The sequence below is a fragment of the Thrips palmi genome, unplaced genomic scaffold, assembly GCF_012932325.1.
Source record: "Thrips palmi isolate BJ-2018 unplaced genomic scaffold, TpBJ-2018v1 HiC_scaffold_19, whole genome shotgun sequence".
Lineage (NCBI taxonomy): Eukaryota > Metazoa > Arthropoda > Insecta > Thysanoptera > Thripidae > Thrips > Thrips palmi.
Window position 1 is genome coordinate 3,146,370 of NW_023144628.1, and position 20,708 is coordinate 3,167,077.

General features: G+C 51.2%; 3 protein-coding genes across 8 annotated transcripts; 2 read left to right on the forward strand and 1 right to left on the reverse strand.

Annotated features, from left to right (window-relative positions):
- Positions 1-1,301: 1,301 nt before the first annotated feature.
- On the forward strand, positions 1,302-10,862 carry LOC117645651. The gene is made up of 5 exons (XM_034385930.1): positions 1,302-1,486; positions 5,913-6,281; positions 6,359-6,471; positions 7,093-7,347; positions 9,644-10,862. The coding sequence occupies exons 1-5, from the start codon at positions 1,423-1,425 to the stop codon at positions 10,217-10,219; spliced, it is 1,377 nt and encodes a 458-aa protein (XP_034241821.1). The 5' UTR covers positions 1,302-1,422; the 3' UTR covers positions 10,220-10,862.
- A 64-nt stretch (positions 10,863-10,926) lies between these two features.
- On the forward strand, positions 10,927-16,585 carry LOC117645648 (rootletin-like). 5 transcript variants are annotated; one of them, XM_034385925.1, is made up of 15 exons: positions 10,927-11,053; positions 12,133-12,323; positions 12,394-12,595; positions 12,681-12,844; positions 12,926-13,125; positions 13,196-13,376; positions 13,462-13,650; positions 13,758-13,811; positions 13,904-13,972; positions 14,072-14,110; positions 14,194-14,230; positions 14,314-14,660; positions 14,746-14,788; positions 14,914-15,128; positions 15,247-15,477. In XM_034385925.1, exons 2-15 carry the CDS (start codon positions 12,150-12,152, stop codon positions 15,475-15,477), a joined length of 2,145 nt encoding a protein of 714 aa, XP_034241816.1. In that variant the 5' UTR covers positions 10,927-11,053; positions 12,133-12,149. The 5 variants fall into 5 exon arrangements, with proteins under 5 accessions (XP_034241816.1, XP_034241818.1, XP_034241817.1 ...); XM_034385927.1 differs by lacking the exon at positions 10,927-11,053 and adding an exon at positions 11,557-11,739 and having other exon boundaries at positions 12,681-12,841; XM_034385926.1 differs by lacking the exon at positions 10,927-11,053 and adding an exon at positions 11,561-11,739 and having other exon boundaries at positions 12,136-12,323.
- LOC117645650 lies at positions 16,249-19,296 on the reverse strand. 2 transcript variants are annotated; one of them, XM_034385929.1, is made up of 8 exons: positions 19,153-19,296; positions 18,900-19,016; positions 18,420-18,591; positions 18,213-18,313; positions 17,980-18,131; positions 17,688-17,872; positions 17,379-17,603; positions 16,249-17,242 (listed from the first exon to the last, which is right to left on the reverse strand). In XM_034385929.1, exons 3-8 carry the CDS (start codon positions 18,543-18,545, stop codon positions 16,655-16,657), a joined length of 1,377 nt encoding a protein of 458 aa, XP_034241820.1. In that variant the 5' UTR covers positions 18,546-18,591; positions 18,900-19,016; positions 19,153-19,296; the 3' UTR covers positions 16,249-16,654. The 2 variants fall into 2 exon arrangements, with proteins under 2 accessions (XP_034241820.1, XP_034241819.1); XM_034385928.1 differs by lacking the exon at positions 19,153-19,296 and having other exon boundaries at positions 18,900-19,066.
- Positions 19,297-20,708: the final 1,412 nt, after the last annotated feature.

Below are 20,708 nucleotides of genomic sequence, written 5' to 3' on the forward strand. Positions count from 1 at the left end.
CGCTGGTTATCATGTTTTCCTCCCGACTTTGCATCAATAAAATTAAGTTTTTTCTAGTTTGGAGCGATGACGACTGTTGCCAACTGGGTTATCTGTTCGCGAAGATGTCTTTTTATCGTTCGAGCTATTGTCAAACTGCGTGTGGAAAAAGATAATTGTCAAAATGTTCAGTTCATCAACAGTCTACACCATCTGTGCTCTGGACCAAGTTGTACAGTACTCACAGCTACATGTTTGTACACAATCTTTATTGGATGAATCAACTCTCAACCTGCCTGCAAATTTCTTCATAGCCACAGTGCTACTGTGATTATTGTGAGTACAATCTGATTTCAATGAAACTGAATGTGAGCGGCCCTGTTATGTGAAGACGCACCTCTTGGTTTATGAGCGAAACAAACAGCGTTACTCTTGAGAGTCCCCAGTGGGTCAAACAACTATCAGTGGTGATCAGAAATGATTTCTCGTGAATTTTGTGAATAATGCAGTAGTTTATCTATTTTGCCATGAATCCATGCATTGCCTACCCTATTCAATAATTTTGGGTCATATTTTGGCGAGACAAAAAAGTCTCGCCATAAATTGGCGAGACATTTGAATCTGACCATATTGGGGCGAGACATGAAAGTATCGCCAAAATGTGGCGAGACTTTTTGTCTCGCCTCTCCAGAGGCGTAAAGTCTGACCTTTGGATTTGTAGTGACAAGCGTGACTCTCAAAACAGCTCATAAAAAGTGGTGTATAAACCGAGACGCTTACTCAGTCGCCTACCTGTTGTGTGTGGGAGTGATTCAGACTGCTGTGACCGGGCGTGGCGAGGCGGGGAGGGGGGGGCGAGGTGGGGCATTGGAGATTGGTGATAAGCAGGCGGCGAGAAGGGAAGGCTTGGATTCCTAGAAAAGGTTCGGACAACACGTTGAACCACGTGACACGCGTGAGAAGGACGAGGAGGGCCTCGACGTTGACGAGCTATGGCTGCTTGGACGAGGACTCCGATAACAAAGCAATCGGCTCCGGCAGTGAGACTTTACCGAGACGCTGACTGCGTATGTGATCAACAAATCCTCAGAAACAGTGTTTGTTTTGGTTCCACAAAAATCTGTGCGTGAGTCCTGTTGTGTCTTCCAATCCTCCCCAAGCCACGCGGTCGGCGTCGTGGCCTGCATGCAGGCTGCAACCCTAAGGCCCTGCAGGGGCGGCGGTCCGACGGCGGCCTCCCATTGGCTGCCAGCCGGGGCGGGCCGGCACGCGATTGGCCGGCGGCCCGGCCGGCGTTCGCCGCCAGCGGTTGTATAAGTCCCGCGCCGCGCCGCGCTCTCGCCAGTTGACGTAGGACCGCGAGCGAGGCAGCAGTGACGACTGTGACCACACTGTACGACTGTGACGAGTGCGCTGTAGGAAAGTAAAGTGAACCAAGCCAACATGGACAAGCTGGCAGCCCTTGCCTGTGTGCTGCTCCTGGCCGGAGCGGCCGTCGCCCACCCAGGTAAATAAGCCTCCCTCAACAAGCCAAAGAAGTTTTGTTTTGTTGACATTGGTAAAAACTCTTTTTGGCAACTTAGTCGCGACACCTGCGATATTTCTCTTTCTAGTGGATTGCAAGTTTTAAAATTTTTGCCCCGGAAGCAGTATTGTTTTTTTGCACGTTGTGCTAATTTAATTTATTTTCCGCGCCCTCTCCAAATCCGTTTCTAAATCAGGCAGCCGCGAGTGCTGCCGCTGTCATTCTCGCGCGTTACTGCCAATTGTGTCCTCTAAACACGAGTGCAGGCCGCAGGGCCAAATGGGGCTCCAAACTCGGAGCTGGTACTAAAGAGTGTCAAATGGGGCTGCAAACTCGGTGCTGGTACTAAAGAGTGTCAAATGGGGCTGCAAACTCGGTGCTGCCATCAAAGAGTGTCAAATGGGGCCCCAAACTCGGTACGTGCTGGTACTTAAGAGTGCCGAATGCAGCTGAGTCCAGGGCCGCGACCGTCGTCAAAGCGGTCAAAGCGCGGCCGACACACACTCACGCACACTCACACGCACTCACGCCGGCCCCAAAGTGTTGCGATCCTTGTGTGGCGCCGCCTAGCGCCGCCTAGCACCGCTGCAGTGCGCTGCAGTGCGCTGCAGTCATCCAGCTTTCCGCTCCGCAGCGCACATGCAGCGCAAGTGCAGCGCAAGTGCAGTCGGCCCCTCGGGGTTGCGCAAGTCCGGTGCGTTCAAAGCGGTGCGCACTTTTCGCTTGCGTGTCCGCGAGGCACTGGATGGATAGGCAGGCGAGTGAACGGAGCGCGCCAAACAAAATTTTTGTTGATTTGGGATTTTGGCGTTCTGGCCGGTGTGCCGCGGCGGGCCCGGCTCGGTGGCTCGGCTGTTCGCGGGGGAAGACTTTTGAGCCGTCGCGTCGTCGCTGCTCCGCGCGCGACGCGCGAGCGACGACACTGCAAAACTTTTTCGGCACGGATTTCGAGTTATCACCTACCGCTTCCTCGCCACTTCTTCTTTCTCCTCTCCTCCTTCTTCTCCTTCCCCTTCTCCTCCTCCTCCGCGCCCGGCCAATGTTTTTCTTCTCTCTCGCCAAGTGCATGCAGTGCAGGAGCGCATGCCGACACGCCGCCAGGCAGTCAGTGAGTCAGGCGGTGCATACTGGCATGCATATTCAGAAGCCGCGGCGCTGCCGCAAAAAAACAATACCGGTAATGACGGTGCTACGGAAACACCGGCAATGCGCGCCGGGCAGTGATACAGCTTGGCGACGAACCTGTCCGTCTGCGCGTCGGCGTGGCCGGTCCATGCAGGGCGGCAGGGAAATCCATGCAGCGCCGCGTGCAGCGCGGAGAGCGGTGCGGCGGGGGGGGGCGGGGCGGGGCGGGGCGCCGGCTGAGGCAACTTCCCCGGCACGGCACGGCACGGCGGGAAGGGGTGCTGCAGCCCCCGCGCGCACCACAACGCACCACTCGGAGAAAGGTGCTTGGTGCAACGCTCTCACTGTGCGTGTCTGGGCGCGCGCGTGTGTGTGTGTACATAATGTAATGCGTGCACTGCACGGTCGGCTGCCAAGGACGCCGAAAGTGACACCACGGGGCCGCTGGCCGCCACTGACCGTCGGCCGTCGGCCCTGCAGCGCGTCCCGGAGGACCCGGGCCGCCAACGCGATGAAGCTAACAGCGTGTAACGCGGCGCGAAGCGCGAAGCAGGCGTCATGCGCCGTGCAAAACGCGGCCAACCGCCGAGCCGAATCGGCTTCGGTCAAGCACGCCGAGATTTTCGTGTGAGGGGCACCGCCGGCGGCGAAAGCCCTTGGCCTCGGCGCCTCGGGGTTCCCCGCGCGGTGTCCGCGGCGTGGGTGGAAGGACGCCGCCAGGGACGCGCGGCGTGCTCGGCCGTCGGCGGCGCACTTTGATTTCCGGCGGGAAACTCGGTATGGCCGCGCGGCCAGCGAGCCAGGCCAGCAAACATCGCAGCCCCCGTCGACGACCCCGCGTTCCCCACCTGCAAGCTTCTTCGCTGGCCACGTGTCTTCTTCCGCGCCTTTGGGGCCTTTCGGAGGTGGGCCGGCCGCGCAGGCCGCGCAGGCCGCGCGTGGGAGTGGAATGGGAGTGTGGTGGGTGCCTCTGTTTGCACGAATTCAGCCCACCATGAGTAATCTTTGTCGCTCAGGTGCGGCACACACCGCCCCGCGGCGAGGTGCGGCCGGTGCGTCGCCTCACTAAGAGAGGCGACTTCAAAACGGCGAATTGAAATCGAACCGACGTCGATCCTCACAGGGCCGAGGCGCGACTCCGCTCCGCAGCGCTCCGTCGACGTAATCACCGCGATAGTGTTTTGTTTTTTGTTGCTGCCATTCGGTTGCCATGGCATTGCCAATGTTTCTCCTCGAAATCCCAGCGGACCAGTCGCGAGGCGGTTTGAAACGCGCACTCAACTTCTCGACTACTCGCACGGCCGCCGGTTTGAAATGATAATTGCCATTGTCCGTAGAGTCCGTACGAGACGGAGCCGCGGGGCCCGCAAGCTCATCATTCCGAACAGTGTTCCGTCTCTCCGTCTCTCTCGCACTCGTGGGACGTGCCGCAGGGGCGCGAGAGAGACAAAGCGCCACTGTAAGGAATAAGACCAAAAGGACCCGCAGGACAGACGCAGCCGCCACCAGGAAGCAGGATACGTACAGCGGCGGCCCACTGACAGACTGACTGACTGCAGTCGTCGTTTTCGTCGCGAGAGAGACACGGAATCAGTCTGCTGAAGTCGCGGGGCGGCGCCGGTCACTGGTCCACGCGGCCCGCCGGCCCGCCGGCCCGCCGCGCACTGGCGGCAAGGTCGCGCTTTAGCGACGGCTGCTGCGCCGGCCTCTGTGCTCTGTAACCCTTCCGAGGGGCGTTGACGCTCCCATGTCACGGGCAATGCCGCCGCCAGAAACGACCCCGCGTCGATACCCCGTGCGCAAGAGACACGGCCGTGTGACCGGCGTGGAAAGCCACCCCGTCCGCAGGGAGTATCGCCAATCGGCCGAGTCTCAGTCTCTTGTTTGCGAATGATTTGGCCCCGTCGCGTGCCGCGTGGCCATCCTCAGCCGAACGGCCGCAAGGTGACTTATCCGTCCGTTTGTTTCTTGTTTGTGTTTCGGGAGGGGCTTCATCGCGTCCTGTCCGTCCTTCTGTCCGTCCGCCCGGCCGAGTGACAGACTGACAGCACACAGGGCAGCCGGCAGCGGCCAAAAGGCAGGCCGTGTAATGTCCTGTGTCGTCCGGCGGGTCGGGCGGGCGCGGTGAACCAGAAAGTCAGAAAGGGGGTGGGGAGGGGGTCTGCAGACTGATTCCGCTCTGTCTCTCTCTCGCCCACTGCGGCATTCCCCACGCGTGCGAGAGAGACAGAGCGCTGAGCGGGCGTGCTCGGGCGTGCCGCTCCAATTTGGCCGTCGTTCATTCAAGTCACCGCGGCTTCGCGGCGCCCGGCGGCGGCGGATCGTCCCGAAAAGTCCGCGCAATTATAAGACTGTTGTGTGTAATTTCGGTTTGGGCTCATCCGACGCCGCGGAGCCGCGGAGGCGCAGGGCCGCGCGGCTGGACAAGCCGTCGGGACGGCGCGAGGCGCGGAAGACATAAACGCCGCGTGACGGTGCGGCGTTGCGGCGTGGCGATGATGGCGCGCGGCGTGCTCCGGGGAGCGCAGCGCGTGCCGAGACAAACGCGGCGGGGCGGTAGGTCAAGGCCGCAGCCTGGCTGCACTGCCACTGCACTGCAGGAAGTGGAGCCAAAAGTCACGCCGGGAGAAAGAATGCCGCCGCGATGCGCTCCGCGAGGACGGCCGGCACGGCCAGCACGGCGAGGATGGCGTCCAGAACAACGGGCACCGCGTCGTCTCGTCGTGTGGCCGCCACGCCGCGCGAGCCGCGTCACCCATCTCGCCGTTTTCTCGGAATAATGGGAATGGCATCATCCCGGCACGCCGCGGCAGGCAAATGACGGCCATTACAGTGGCGGGCCATCGCGGCCAATTCGGGCAGACTCGGCGTGTAGTGGCGCAGTCGAGCCGCCGCCCCGCACGGCCCACTGCCGATGGCACGCCGACGCCGTCCTGGAGGGGCCTGGGGGGCGAAGTCCACCGCGAGTCGGATTCACGTTACCGGACACCCGCCGTGATTTTTCACATGCCATGCATACGCCGGGGAATAGAGGTATCGCGGTTCGTGGCGCCGCCGGCGCACTGTACTGCCAGGAATGCCCGTGGTGGTGTGCCCGGCCGCCCCTCAGTGCACGCCCGTCATTTCTAATAAGCGTCGCCGAGGCGTGCGCTCCGCGTGCGCCGACTGCCCAACGAGCACCCGGCGAGCAGGCGGACGTGCCCCGCGCGGCCTCCACCAACCCGAACCATGGTCCGCGGACTGCGGCGCGCAAACACTAATAAACAAATTTTATCCGTTCCAGGACGTCCAGCACCATGGCGCCGAGCCTCTGAGGAGTCGCCGGACCGCGACGTCGAGGTGGTGGAGCCGGTGCGCGGCGGCGGATCCCGCGCTGGCGGCCGCGGCGGCCTGGTGCCCGTCGAGGCCGACGCCAGCGACGAGAGCCCCCAGGAGGTGCCCGTCGGCATCATCATCCGCGACCTCGGCAGCATCGGGGGCTTCGGCGGCCTCGGCCTGGGCGGCTTCGGCCCCGTCAGGCCCGTCATCGTGCGCACCCTGGGCCAGCCCGGGCCCCGCGACTCGACCGAGGACTCCGACGAGGAGCAGCCCGGCGGCTACCTGCACCCCTACTTCGTGGACCCGATGAGCAACTTCATGGCGCAGATGGCTGGTAAGGTGGCCCACTCGTTGGCGCGCGTGGTTGCGCGCGGCGTCCGTCGTCACACTAACGCCTCCTGCTCCCTGCAGAGATGATGGCCGCCATGCGTCGCCAGATGGCTGACGTGCTGAGCCGCGGAGGCATCGACAGAGAAGAGGGGCCGGACTTCTCCAAGCTGGGCAACACCACCTCCACGACCAAGGTATGCGTGCCACACTTCAAATCAATTTACATGATCAATATTTTAATTTTTCGATACCCGTAAGGCATGACAAAGAAATGGTTGTACCTGGAGCACATTGTTGTCATAATCGACAAGTCAAATCAGAGGGTGTAACCGTTTCTTTGCCCCGAGGATTGCCATGGTAAACTAGGTAATCTCGGTGCCTCCGGAGACAACTTGCGGCCCGCATAAGCCTCTCTGCTTCATTGCTTCATTCTTCCACCGTCCTGTCAGCCCTTCATGTGGCGAGGCGAGCTTCTCTCAGTGCTATTACTTTGTCTGTGGTGCTACCCGAGTCTCTATGGCCGCTTCAACCCTCGAGGGTGCCTTGCAGTGCCTTAACCACCTTTCATGTTCCAAGTGCTCTAACAACGGGCTTGCTTTCTCTGAGGTCTAGTGAGCTGCTTCCTGACTAACGCTTGTTGCTTCCGCGTTGTGTTGTTGTTGCTTTCGCAGTTCGCGCAGCGGCCGCACAGGTTCTCGCCTCCCGGCCGCCGCTTGCCGCCCCTGCCGCCTCCCCCGCGGCGGTCGCCGCTGTCCCCGCTGTCCCCGCTGGCCCCCGCCTCATCGGTAACCTGGCGCCGCCTGGCCCGCCCGCAGGTCGTCGACGGCCACGTCGTGACCGTCAACGAGACCGTCATCGGCGGCGACGACGGCGACTCGGCCGTCCTGCACGTGCGCGTCGTGGACATCCACCCCTCCGAGTCCCCCGCCGACGCCGAGGCCCCCGGCCAGGCGGCCACCCCCAGCAGCGCCCAGGACAAGGACAGCGACCGCGACGTGGAGCCCCTCGAGAGCAGCAACGAGGTGACGAGCAGGAAGCCCAGCCGCAGCGAGAACGAGATCCCCATGAAGGTGGGTAGCGAGGTCGACGACCTCAACGGCTAAGTAGATCCAGCGAATCAAACGAAAACCGTGATCAAAATCTGAGTCGCATAGTGGCTCCGGTGGTTTTTCTAGCTTTTCGGTGCTACCGTTGTTCCTTTTGTTCGAGCCAATTCATAGAAATGTCACAAGTACAGTGATCGTGATCAGTTCGTACGTAAACCAAAAACAGAGAAGACAGTGTGATTATGAAAGATTTTTTTAAAAATATCAATCAAAAGGACAATAACTTTTTACACCAAATTTGTAAGACTGAAAAGATGTTTTTGTGCACTGTACATTTTTGAGCATATAGGTGTTACATGTGTATATCTTATGGTAACAGAAGTTGCATGCCATATTTTTTTTAGATTTATTCTGTAGCATTACCACCGAACGCCTGTAGAAACATCCAAATGTGTATTTTTTGTACATTTTGTAATTTGCGATGCTCCGTTTTCTCGTCATGCATGGAAAGTTGCTTTAATTACAAAACTAACTATTGTCTTGCCTCGTACGCCAGATTTTCAATTTACAAAATATTGTATATACCACATGCATTTTAAAATTGAGGTGCCGGCCTGCATGTACTTGAAAGAGAGCTTTATTAAATTTTGCTGATTAATTGAGAACGACAATTTTATTTTTTTCCGAATTGTTATTTTACGCTTCCTAGTACCTTCTTCCTTCCTTAATCCATTCAATTCAAACAAACCTCCCCGATGACGAGCGGCTAATCATAACAGACTTAACAACTTCTTACTCGCACTCTAAACCAAATGAGATCAAATCTGTCAAATCAATTTGCTTAATCCTGGACTACGTTCGATATTTCGACCCTTGGGAGTGGACAAACTGCTGGATACTAACGCGCGAGAGCCTTCCCGGCAGTGCCATTGACTGGGCGTCGACTTTGGGGCCAGACACGGGAGCGCCTCCAAACTGACACACAGCAAGCAAGCCGTGCCCACACCTAAGCAGAGCAAAACAGAGCGCTTGCGGCTTCTTTCTAAACGCTCTTTGAAGCAAGTTAGGCGTCGCGGCGTCGGATCTCCGCAAGTCCAAGGTCACCCGTGAGGCAGGCCAGGGCGCAGGGGCGGGGAAAGGGGGAAAAGGGGGGGGGGGACTACGCCGGGAAGCCGCGAAACGCCTTCCAATGCGTTATGACCCATCGCATGACGACTGCCAGGCCCTTGAACTACATTCCCTTCCACCCCCTCACTGCCCTCCCCCTCCACTCACCCACAGTCCTCTGTACAGTGCAGCAGAGACGAAACAAGTGCGCAGTACAGTACGTAAGTACGATCAGAACAAGCCAAATTAGGGATTTTACCTCGTATTCGGATCGGATTAGCCGGAAAGACGTTTTTGGTGGCGCGTTTCTCCAAAAGAGGAAAAGTGACCAGATATGTGTCTGGTCGCACATTTGGTGTGCGTGGCTTGTTAACCGGTACATGAGAGAGGCGCGGCACACTGTACAGAGTGCAGGCAGGGGTCACCTTGCCGGCCTCCGCCGGCCTCGCCGCCGCGGCGCACTGTTTCGGCCTGCTCTGGAATGCTCCCCGTCAAGCACAAGCATGCCGCCATCCAGCATGGATGCGAGAGCACTTTGCTAGCCTGGTGGCGGGACTAGCGCCTCGTCTTCAACAAACACGCCTCTGGCAGCTTCGCGAGGTCTACGCGCGGCTTTACGCCCGGCCCCTGGCGGCACACTGCGAGGCGCCGTGGCGCCGTGGCCATTCATTTATTCGCTGATTCGTCCATTCGCAAGGAGAGGCGCCAGCGGACTTCCCTCGGAGGCAAAAAGAGGAGAAGCGAGGACTCGCGGCTTCCGTAATTCAGCCACTGCAAGAGCCGTTTTCGTCGCTCTGTCTCTGTCGCGCTCATGAGGCGTTCCGTTTGGGTGTGAGTGAGACAGAACGATGAGAAGGACTCTCGGCATCAGTCTGCAAGGAGACGGAGCCAGGACGCCAAGTCCAAGGGGCTCAGGGCCCAGCGGGACGAAGGCCAGGCGCCAGGGACTCGAACTCGCGTTACCATATTATAATTACGCGCGTTCAAAGAACGCTAATGAGAGATGATGATACCCAGTTAGTTCTCGTCTACTTCCTGGTCCTGTTGGAACCCTCAGTAAATTAGTCTCAGTTTTGAAAATATCTATTGTCTACATCGCGCTTGGTTTCAAACTTGTCAAATGTCTTCTGTGAAAACGATTTTGACGGGATTGTGTAGCGAATGCGGTGCTGTGTGTGTGGTCGCTAACGTGGTGATGCCCGCCCCAAAGCAGCCCCTGAAGCGCTCCGTGCGCTCCACACAGAGGCGTGCCGCCCCCGCCCGTGCCCCCGCCCGCGGCGACATGGCCTCGACCGGCGACGACGGCGACGACGACGACGACGTGCAGCAGTACCAGATGCCCGTGTTCGAGCCCGACACGCAGCAGTCGCAGGTGCCCGTGTTCGACGTGCAGCAGCAACAAGTCCCCGTGTTCGACGTGCAGCAGCAGCAGGTCCCCGTGTTCGACATGCAGCAGCAGCAGGTCCCCGTGTTCGACGTGCAGCAGCAAACGCAGCAGAGCGGCCAGCTGCGGCTGCTGCCCGCCGGCACCACCAACAACAACCAGGTCGACGGCTTCGACAAGCCGCGCCAGCAGGGCGACCTGAGCCGCGACACCCTCGTCAACGTGATCCTGGAGCGGCAGCACCAGCGCGGCGGACTCATCATGGTGGACCCCGACGCCGAGCTGATGGACGTCCGCGACGGCAAGGTGGTGCGCGCCTACAGCCCGGGCAGGCCCAGCAGGCCCGGCAGGCAGGCCCGCAGAACGGCGTCGCCGTCGTGGGAGACGTTGTCCTGGACGCGCTGAGTGCGGAGGCCCTGCCGGCCCTGCGCTTAGGCCGCCCACCGCGCGCCCGAGCCAGTTGGGATGCCTACCCTGGCACCGCCAGGCGCTAGGACTCCACTGACTCCGCGAACCGCGCGCAGAACTTTCTCTCTCTTTTCGTGGCCAGGGCCACTCGAAACGGGACCACAGGATACGAAGAACATTCCGAAACGAAAAGTAGCATTTCGTATGTCATTGTAAATACGGTGGAGGACAGATAGAAGGGTGGTGGCCACTTATGAAGCAAATGTGGCAACCTCTGTGATAAAGGGAAAGAAAAGGGTTCAGTTTTTCTTTCGGTCACTAAAACAACGAAAAAGTATTAGAGAGTAAACAGGTTACGAGTTAGAACTTTTGCCAAAGATTTCATCTATGAGTCAAGTTTTTGTGTCAAGCATTCTGATTGAGTCCAGAATGTACATTGGATCGTGGGCTGTCTAAGCAGAGACCGTATTATTCAAACAAAGGATTAGTATCATCCTACACTAACAGATGAACCTCTCATATTCTATGGTTTCGTTAACCTTATTTATTATGCATAGTCGTTATTGTCGAAACATATGTACAACTTTCATTCATTTGTAAATGAGCGTAAAATACAAATAAAGTATAATTTATCCTTGAATGGGTGCGTTTGCATTTTATTGGGCTCTGGTTGATGGGAAGTCGCTGCACGGATCCGCCGGGCTGCCAGGGCTGCCACTCCACGATAACGAAACGAATCGGCGGGGACCACAGACCACACCCAATACTTGGCGAGGCGCTTCGACAGTCATCTAGTCACGGCCTAGCTGCTGCACGCTGCATACGACTCAGGTAAGCTTACGCCTCAGCAGCCAAGAGTCGTTTTCGTCGCCCTGTCTCTCTCGCACTCATGGCGCGTCCCGTTTGGTTGCGAGAGAGACAGAGCGACGGAAAGAGATCCCCTACGAACACAAAAGGGCAAGGGCGAAAACAGGCACAAAAAGATAAGAAAAAGCGAAGAGTCCTCTGGACGGTGCGCATCAACTCCTTCAGTCAAATCACGCGGCTCATGCGCAGACGCGCGGTGCGTCGCTACGTTCACGTTCTGCGAGTGCGAGGGCGGTGGCTCACTTGTGATTGGCTTGGAGCTTTACTCTTGGCCAATCAGAAACCAGCACTGCCCGCTGTAACCTCGGCAAAACAACCCCGATGTATTATCGTGTTGTGCGATTTATATGAGACACATTTCGTTTGACAATCAAATTGCATTATATTTGCTATTTTATAAGTTGGTCTCCTCCCCTGTGTAGTTGTCATTCACGAAACCACGTCGCAAGCGCAGCGGCGAAGTGCCCAGCGCCTTCCCTGCAAACTGAACAGGCCCCGAGCCAACGTTGTTTACATTTATTCTTTGTGAATTTCGTCTGTAGACGGATCAATATTTTCAGTTCTGATTGGGTTTGTCCGATTTCGTCACATCGTGTGCCCGTTTCAATCAGAGATAGCTACCAGTGCGCCATATCTTGGTCGAACAAGGCGTAAGACAACGTTTATCGCTCATTCCCCTCCATTTGTTCTGCTACGCATGACATAATGTGCCTGGCCTAGGCACCCAGTTACTTTGGCCCCGATTTCCTGATTGTTGTTACAGCTGATAGCATTTGTGACAGGTCAGCCTAGTGACACCTCAAAGCCCTGTTTGGTCTACACATGTCCATATCCATGAAAATATACATAACTGATGTTTTCCTTACGTTTTCTATTATGTCTTAATAATAAAGTGCCTTTATATGTAGCACACAAAGGAAAATCATATGTTCCTAAGTTTGTTCTAATGGGGTGCTGTTGCTTTTGACCACACTTTTGATTAATACTATATTTGATTCGACTCTCATATGCACTTATTCATCTATTTGTTTGAACTTTTCCAGCTGATATACCAAGGAAGATGGATGTCGCTGAAGAGGAAGGCAGCTCTGGTCCATCCAGTCTTTCCTCAGATCAAGCATCACTGTGTGTGATACCAGATCCAGATGATTCTACTGAAGAGGATGATTTCGAATATCTTGACAAAAGCAGCCTTCCAGAGAGTCTGCATGTGTCTGAGCAGGATCGGGCTGTGGTGAGTAGGTCATTGAAGAAATATAATTAATTTGTGTGTTGCTCCATCTTAACATTATTTTCATCAACAGATTGTTTTCCACTCTGTGGATGAAGAGTATCGTGCTGATCGGAGTATTGTCTGTGAATACATTCGTCCTGACAAATGGCAAGAGAGCTGGAAGGATGCCATCTACCTCTTCAAAGTGGGATGGGTGACACATCGTGACTTCATTTGTGCAGTTCCTGTACCAGAGCCAAACAATGATCCAATCGGACGTGTGCTACTCGCAGGTAATTTTCTATCTTTTAGTTAAATTATAAGCATATTGTTGCATATCAGTTGTTAATCAAAACTTTGTTCTTGTGTGAATTTTAGAACATCTCTTACCAAAGGACACAACCAATCTCTACCAATTTTGTTATTTGCGTGATTTCACTGTCCTTGGAGCAAGCACTCCATTCCAGTTCACACTTCCTGATGTGAAACGATGTGAAATTGAAAGCAAGAAAAGTGTTCCACAAGCTGGAGCCAATGAGGTGGTGAGTTCATTTAGCACATTTTCCTGGAGAAAAATGTGTTTTTCAAATCTTGTACTTGACAACAAATAATTTATTTTCCAGGAAAACAACCAAGCACAAAACTTATCTTGCAGTTGCAGAACAAGCTTTTCAGAAAGTGACAGTGATAAAGTAAGGGTTGAACCTGCCCAGATCTTTCCTGAAGGGAAGGCTGATGTTTCTCCACAGGGTTGTGATAATATCTCCCTGAAGAGTGATGCGTGCTCTAGCGATGACTTTATCAAAGCGCCTACCAAGAAAAAGCAAGTGTACCTTAGTGCTGGACTCCAAGCATAGGTAATTTAAAACTAACCACAAACTTTGCGTTTTCAGATTCTACGTGTCTTACTGGGACAAAAGCATCAAAGAGTATGATGATAGTGATTCCTTTTGCACTTCCCGTGATCCACCCAAGGACTCTACCTGCCAAGATAAGGATATTATTCAGCTCCAATTGAAAGAAGAGTCTTCACATTACAAACAACGTTTTGAAGAGGCTCTTGAAGAAAAGAAAGTAAGATATGATTACAGTATTTTACTTAATTCATTGTTTTCAGCCTTAACATGTGAACTTTATCGGCCCTTGTTGTTTTCTCCAGTGGCTTCAGGAACAGTACAACTCACTACTGATTACTGTAAAGAAGTACGCTGAAGATTTGGCCTCAGTACGCTCAGAGAAAGAGTCACTTGATGGGCGTAATGCTGAGTTGACCATCAGCCATAAAATGCTCTGTTCTGAAAATTCCCGCCTGAATAATGAACTGGAGACCATGAAACATCTCCTTCAGGTACCAACTTTCCATCATCACTTTATTTTAAATATTGCTTTAGTTCATTCTCGCAGTTACCCTCATATATGAGTATACTATTTCATTTTTGTTGTTTTGCTCCTTAGGAACAAACTAAGAAAGATATGTTGCTGCCAGATATTAAGGCACTGCAGGAGCAGGTGTGTTTCTTTACATTCTCTTTTTTGATTCAATTTTTAGGCTTTTAAAGGCTTTTTAATGTATAAATAATTTTCTTAATAACTTTTCATAGCTTGGTGCTGCTTCTCGCACAAATGGCTACTTGACTGAGGAAGTGGTTCATCTTCAAACACAAATTAAGGTGATCATTTTTATCTGATTTGAATGAGCCTTTTACATTCTTTTTCTAGTTCCTTCTATTCATTTGCTTAATTGTTACTGTTTTCACTCTTAATTACAGCTTCAAAGTGAGAGAGAACCGGCGCAACAACAATGTTACGTAAGTCTTGAAACTTTTGAATTCTAAATGAAAGATGCACTAGAAACATTTGGTTCAAAATAATTTATCTTTGTATTTTGCAGTGTGAAAAGTACATGAGAAATAATGGTACATCATCAGGTATGTGTTTCATTTATGGCACATGTGTTTACTGCAATGTTAATAAAATGTTGTGCTAAGAATTATTTTTATTGGTTGAACAGACTATGAAGTTATCAGGAAGACCCTAGAGGCTGAACTGCAGGAAGAACTTAAATTATCGGCGGAACGGGAAAAATATGTTGCTCAACTTGAGAAAACAAAGTTAAGCAACCTTGAGAACAATTTTACCCACCTTTCTGGACTTCAAAATACAACCGGGAATACTGACAAAATACGAGAAATGGAAGACAATATGAACAGCACATTGGAAGCCCTTGAATGTTGTATGAAGGAAATGGAGGTCCTTCGTTCCCGTAAAGCAGCCATCAACCGAACTAATCGCACCCTCCGAGAGGAATACATGAAAAAGCAAGAGTACTGGAAGGAAAGAGAGCGAAAGCAAAAATCTGTATGTTTAATTTAAAAAAAATCAAATTTACTTGTTAGCATTTTTGTGTAGTTTTACTTACATTCAAATATTATTAATCTTACAGGAATGTGATGCTCGATTCAATGAACTCCAAGAACAACTTGAAGGTAAGTGTTTTCTCATCTGTGAGTCCAACATGAAATTTCTATTGGACAGAGTGTTTTCTCTACAGTTACGTATTTTATTATTTAATGTGAGAAATCCTGATAATCAAATATACTTAATTCAACAGATGAAAGGTCCTCCAAACATGCTATGCAGAAGGAATTAGATGCTTTAAAGGAAAAGCTAAATCATCAAGTTGCCTTAGCAGTTTCTCAGTCATGGAACCAACATAAAAATGCTGCTGGGGCCTTGGAGGAAGCTCAGAGAAAAATTGAATCTTTGCGTATGGAGAGAACCGATTTGGACAGAGAGTGTATGTTACTGAGGGAGAAAATGGAAAAGGTGAGAGAGCACATATCTACCTCAGTAAAAGATTTTCGTCCCTTGATTCCTTTTATTGATTGAAGATAGCGGTTGTGTTCTACCTTTGCATATAATGAAAATAATATTGTGTTTCCAGGACGTTAATATTACTTTGTTGAAAAATTTGGAAGAGGCTCGAGAGGAGTATAAGAAACTATACACAGAGAAGATAAAAATACAAGAAAAGTTATCACGACTCCAACAAAAGGTTAAAACTAAGAAGAGCTCTCGTTCCAACCACGACACATCAGAAGTAGATTCTGCCAAAACTGAGTTTTTGAAGAGTGTAAGCTCTTCATGGAGAGCAATTGTTGATGAATTAATGTGATGGTGGCAAACTGCAAGGGCAGCATGGCCAGAACTATACAGGTTCCGGTTTGTTCTTGTCTTAATTTTTATGTTCATTTTAGTCCTTGCAGTTTTTGTTGTATCCGTTTTTATTCTGGCCCACTTTTTTTACCTCTTTGTAGCTGTTTTTATGCGGTATGTCCAAGACGAATCATCAATGTGGCATCCATGTGACACTATCTTACCTTCTCGTGATGGGTTTCCTGTATACATAAAGCAGCTACATTTCTGTATTGAAGCTAAGTTGCCTGGTTCTTCATGGCTTAATAAAGTTGATATTTAATTAATTTCTGGCTTTATACATAGCATTAGAAGTTGTTATATATTTCAGCATTAGTTGCCTTGCAATTGTTTGTTATTTTATTCAGTTAATTACTGTATCTCTAATCTCTAACACTGTTAATCATATAATTTTGTTAACACTGAAGCAATGCTGAGGCATGCTCCATTTACTTTCTCTTTACTGACATACAGTGTAGTTTCTTCATAATGTCTATTGCTTAGATGTCCGTTAGCGAAGGATATCCTAGTGTAATGCTCCAGTCTCCTGAATGTTCCATTTGGATTATTATCATTATAATATATAGTATCCTCTAATAGGTTGATTCTCGGTGTTACTAATGCACAAATGAACAGTAGATTCTTGGCAGCACCTGTAATCTCTCTAATTTCTCTGTTGATGTTTTGTTGTTGGGTATGAAAGGAAGGAAGAGAAAAGTGTTATGTAGTTTGACTCAACCAAATGAAAAAATTAAACAATTAAATAATACTTTAATATATCCTCACAAAACCGTCACATGAGCTTTGAAATCTTCCATTAGTAAATTACAGGTCTATAAAAATAAAACATCACAATACTGGTCACATACTAAAATTCCTAGTACAGTACCACAATATCTGTTGATAAACAAACTAATTTGGACCGTCTTAATACTCTCCTTTCTTCAGACTCCTATTATAATTATAAATACATACATAAATATATTATTATTTACGTTACAAAGATGTAATAATTGTTTTCACTTGCACATTGTTCAGATTATTAGATGTACATGATTATGTGAAGAAATAAATTCAACACCTTCTGAGATATTCTCATTATTTACCCCTTTAAGTTCAGAGTTGGGTTCATGCCTCCAGACTAAATGTCCATCACATTAGTCCCAATTCTCCCCCCCTGACAAAGAATCTGATGGCTGTCTCTCTGAGTAGGTTTTCACAATATCTCTACCGCGATTGCCCTTAGTAGATGGTGGCCTCCAACTGTCTTCATTATTTGACTTCTTTTCTTGTTCGTCTTTGGGAGTTGTGGGTCGTCTCCAGTTACCATCACTAGCTCGAGGTTTGGTGAGGCCGCCTGTATTTCTCTCTTTGACTGGCAAGTCATCTCTCTCAAAGCGGTCATCGTGTTGCCAAAAGCTTTTACCTCTGTTTCCTTTGCTGCGTTCTGTATTGAGCGCACTGCGAAAACCTTCTCTCTTATCCATTACTTCATTTTGGCTAGGATTTTTTTGGGTAAATCCAGTTTTGAATGCTCCATTAGTTACTAGAGGCTTTGGAGAAATCTTGAAATCTGACATCTGCTCCCTTAAATCAGGTTCTTTCAACTCTGTCTGGCTTACCAATGGTGCACTCACAGTTTCCTCAGCCTGAGGCACACTCAGAAGAGTTTCAGCTTCAGCATGTGATGAAATGGCACTATCAATAGATTTAATTAAGCAATTTACAGCAGGACCTAAATTTTCCTGTAACCAAACAGAGGACAGAGGAACTTAAGTAATGTGAATGGATGACAAGGGACAAATGCACTACCACATAAATAGCTTTAACTGACAAAATTATTTTCACGATAGCACAGTGCAACAGAGATAACAATTGTACCTTGTCTAGGTAGAATGTTTGAAGAGTAGATGAGGGTTGACAAAAATCTCCACTGCTTGAAATATCCATGATAAAAAGTAACCATAAGCGGCTTTGACTTGAAAGGTTGCGGGACATTAAAGTGGAGCGAATCTTGCAAAACAAGTTTTGAAGTGGCATAAAGGTACGCAGAGATTTATCCCTTGAACCATTGGCATCTTGCAACGTAGGGCCAATGCCAACAACCTATTTAAAAAGTTAGTTTATTAGGGGGGAAAAATGGATGCTATGGCAATTAAATTGTGATAGTGACTGCTTCCATATGCTTACCAAGTGAGCAAACAATTCTATCTCTGAATCATCTCCTGTTAAAAGGTCTTCAAGAGATTGAAACACTGGGGTTGTCAGAAACTGCATAGGTTGGTTTTCAATCCTAATTTTAGTGAACATTTCTACAAGGAATGCCACTGAATGAAGGAACCTCTGAGGTGATTTACCCTGTAACTCAAGCCTGTCTGAAACACACAACCCAGATGAATGATTTCAGCTTCAAGAATCTATAACATATCTATAACATCTCAGTAATGATTAGCAACTTCACAAATTAATAGAGCTGACTTACTTTCAAAATCGCCTTGAAGACATAACAGAAGCTCTTGCCGCATTTTCACTCCATCAACTTCAAAGAACCAATTTGCGCAAAGGAAAAGTGAAGCCTTTGCAACAGCAGATCGATTACCAAGCCAATAGTAATGGAGCCTCTCTACAGCATACCTAGAACAGCAAATTTATTTGTACAATACTTCCTGAATAACAAAATAGTATGACAAAGGTTGAGAATGAAATGGAACTCACTTTAGTATGTCACTACTGACACATGCTTGAAGACACCAAGTAACGTACGGTTCCTTAACTTTAGAAGTTAATACATCATCTGAGAGCAATATACTGTCTACCTGTAAAGGAAAATTAAACTCAGTTCATCATTTAATAACAAATAGAGTGTGAAATTCATATCAAAGTTTCACATCAAGGCGTTATGTCAATAAATTGTAATATTACCTGGTCAATGAGTCTATCGACTTTAGCTTTACCCTCAGGAGAAACAGTCGGAATCGGTGGAGAATCAGGCGGTGTTGTTGGAGAACGAAGGAGACGCTGACCGCTGCGGGCTTTATTCAAGTCCATTGTAAACTGAATCTTGACCAATCAAGATTAAGATAGATCAAGACAGCTAGAAAAAATTAAAAGGGCAAATGAGATAATATGAATATGGTAATATGAATATAAAAATAGAAACAAAGGTGGTGCACTTGAACCTCAATTTAAATAACAGGGCAAGTCTCAGTATAATCTATCATATATCCAGGAAAAAAGTTTAAGTCACTAAAAATGAAACGTAGGTGGGTAGCAAACCAGGTCTACGTATCAAAGTTTCGGCTGTGAAAGTTTAACCTACGTGGCCCGGTTAACTGACTTGGGTCGTTTTACGCTTAACCCCACTCATGATGACCCATTATTTCTTCGAGGCCTAAGTCTTACCTTTGACTGCGGGTTCATGGACCAAAGATCGGGACTGGGGCGGTTCAAGCGACGCCAGAACTCGGCCTGTCCTGTCAATCTCGCAGCGGCAGGGCGCGGGCAAAGGAATTTCTGCAACTACAACAACTTTCAAAGACTGACATAACAGCTGACCGGATGTTGTTGGTAGCAGTTCGAGAGACAGTGTCGTGTCAACCTGTGGCAAATTACAGATAAAATATGGTTTCTATCTCGGTGCAAACAGATTTATTACCGGTTCAATTATCACAAGCCCAAAGCAAACAGCCCGCCAATCTGTAGGACTGATAACGGCAACGTCACCAAAACATATTGAATCGAATGTTGGCACCAGTGTCGCCGGCAAAACGCAACAGTTTGAAAGCACCCAGGCCACGGTGCCGGCTGCCGGCCCGGCATTGCATGCTTCCTTGCCAAATGCACGGTGCTACTCACCCACGCGGCACGCGGCCCGCGCCCGCGACGCTATCTCATTTCCCTTTACTTCCCGCACCAGTGGCACCAAATCAGAAGAAGCCAGCTGCCGACGCCACGCGCACCAGCGTGTCTGGTGGGCTGCCTACCTCCACGGCACGACGACGAAGACGCGCTGTCTCTCTCGCTCTCAAGGGGTCTCCCCGACAGGCGCGAGAAGGACAGAGCGACGAAAACGACTCTCGGAGTCAGTCTGCAGCAGGATTCGCAATGACTCGCGCCGCGATATCCGCACGGCTCCGACCCGACCACCGAGTCACGGCACCAATTTAATTGCCCCGAGTGTGCAGAGTGCTGCCCGCAGACCGATTCCGAGAGTCGAATCCCTCGCGCTGTCTCACTCGCACCTGTACGGGACGCCTCCTGAGAGTGAGAGAGGCAGAGCGACGAAAACGACTCTCGGAGTGAGTGTGCTCCTGGTGGGGCGGCGTGCATGCGGAAATGCCGAGGCGGAGAGGAGGTGGACCTACCGAGGCGGCGCGAAGCGCGGATACTACAGTGGACAAACGGACGAGCCGAACGCCCTCACGTGCGACGAATCGTCGGCCGGCCAAGGAGCCAGGGAGTGTCAAGGAGGTGGCCCTGCGCTGCGCAGCCCGGCAGCCCGGCAGCCCGGCAGGCACGACGTGAGCGACGGTTCAACAATTGAACGACGCGTGGACAAGGCGGGCACTCGTGCGGGACCGTTGCTGGCGTTGCCGCCAGGCACGGGCATTCTTCTTTCTGCGCACAGGAGCCTTGCGACCACGCCGGAGTGTGTTTTCGCTACTCGAGCGGGGAAGGCCATTTCGCGGCCATTCGCCAGCACGGTGGGAATGACGGTAGGCAGCAGCACTGCGCTGCCCCTGCGAGTGGTCGAGGTGCAATCCACAACCCCCTTCAAATCCTGGATCCGCCCCTGGGCCGTGGCCTGGGCCGTGAGCAGTGGCGTCCTTCCGGGCGCCGCATCGTGCCGCGCCAACCTGACAAAAACTGAATCACGCTTCACGCGCGGTGCGGTGCGGTGCGGTGCGGTGCGGCAGGCTCGTCGCTCTGCCTCTGTCGCAGACCCAGGCGGCGCCCCGCGCCTCAAGAGAGCGAGAGAGACACAACGACGAACGCGTGCAGTTTTCGGAAGCAGCCCGCTGCGCCGCGCCCGAAAGGAGGCCCTCTTTGTCCGCGGTGCGTCGCGCCTAGAGTCGCGCCTCTCCCCGGACGCGGAACGCGCGGACACCGAGTACTCCATTTCGGCGGAGCGGCGGACTGATTCCGCAAAGCGTGTCGTCGCTCTGCGCGCCCTGCGTGTCTCTCTCCCTCGCGGGGCGCCCTTGCAGTGTG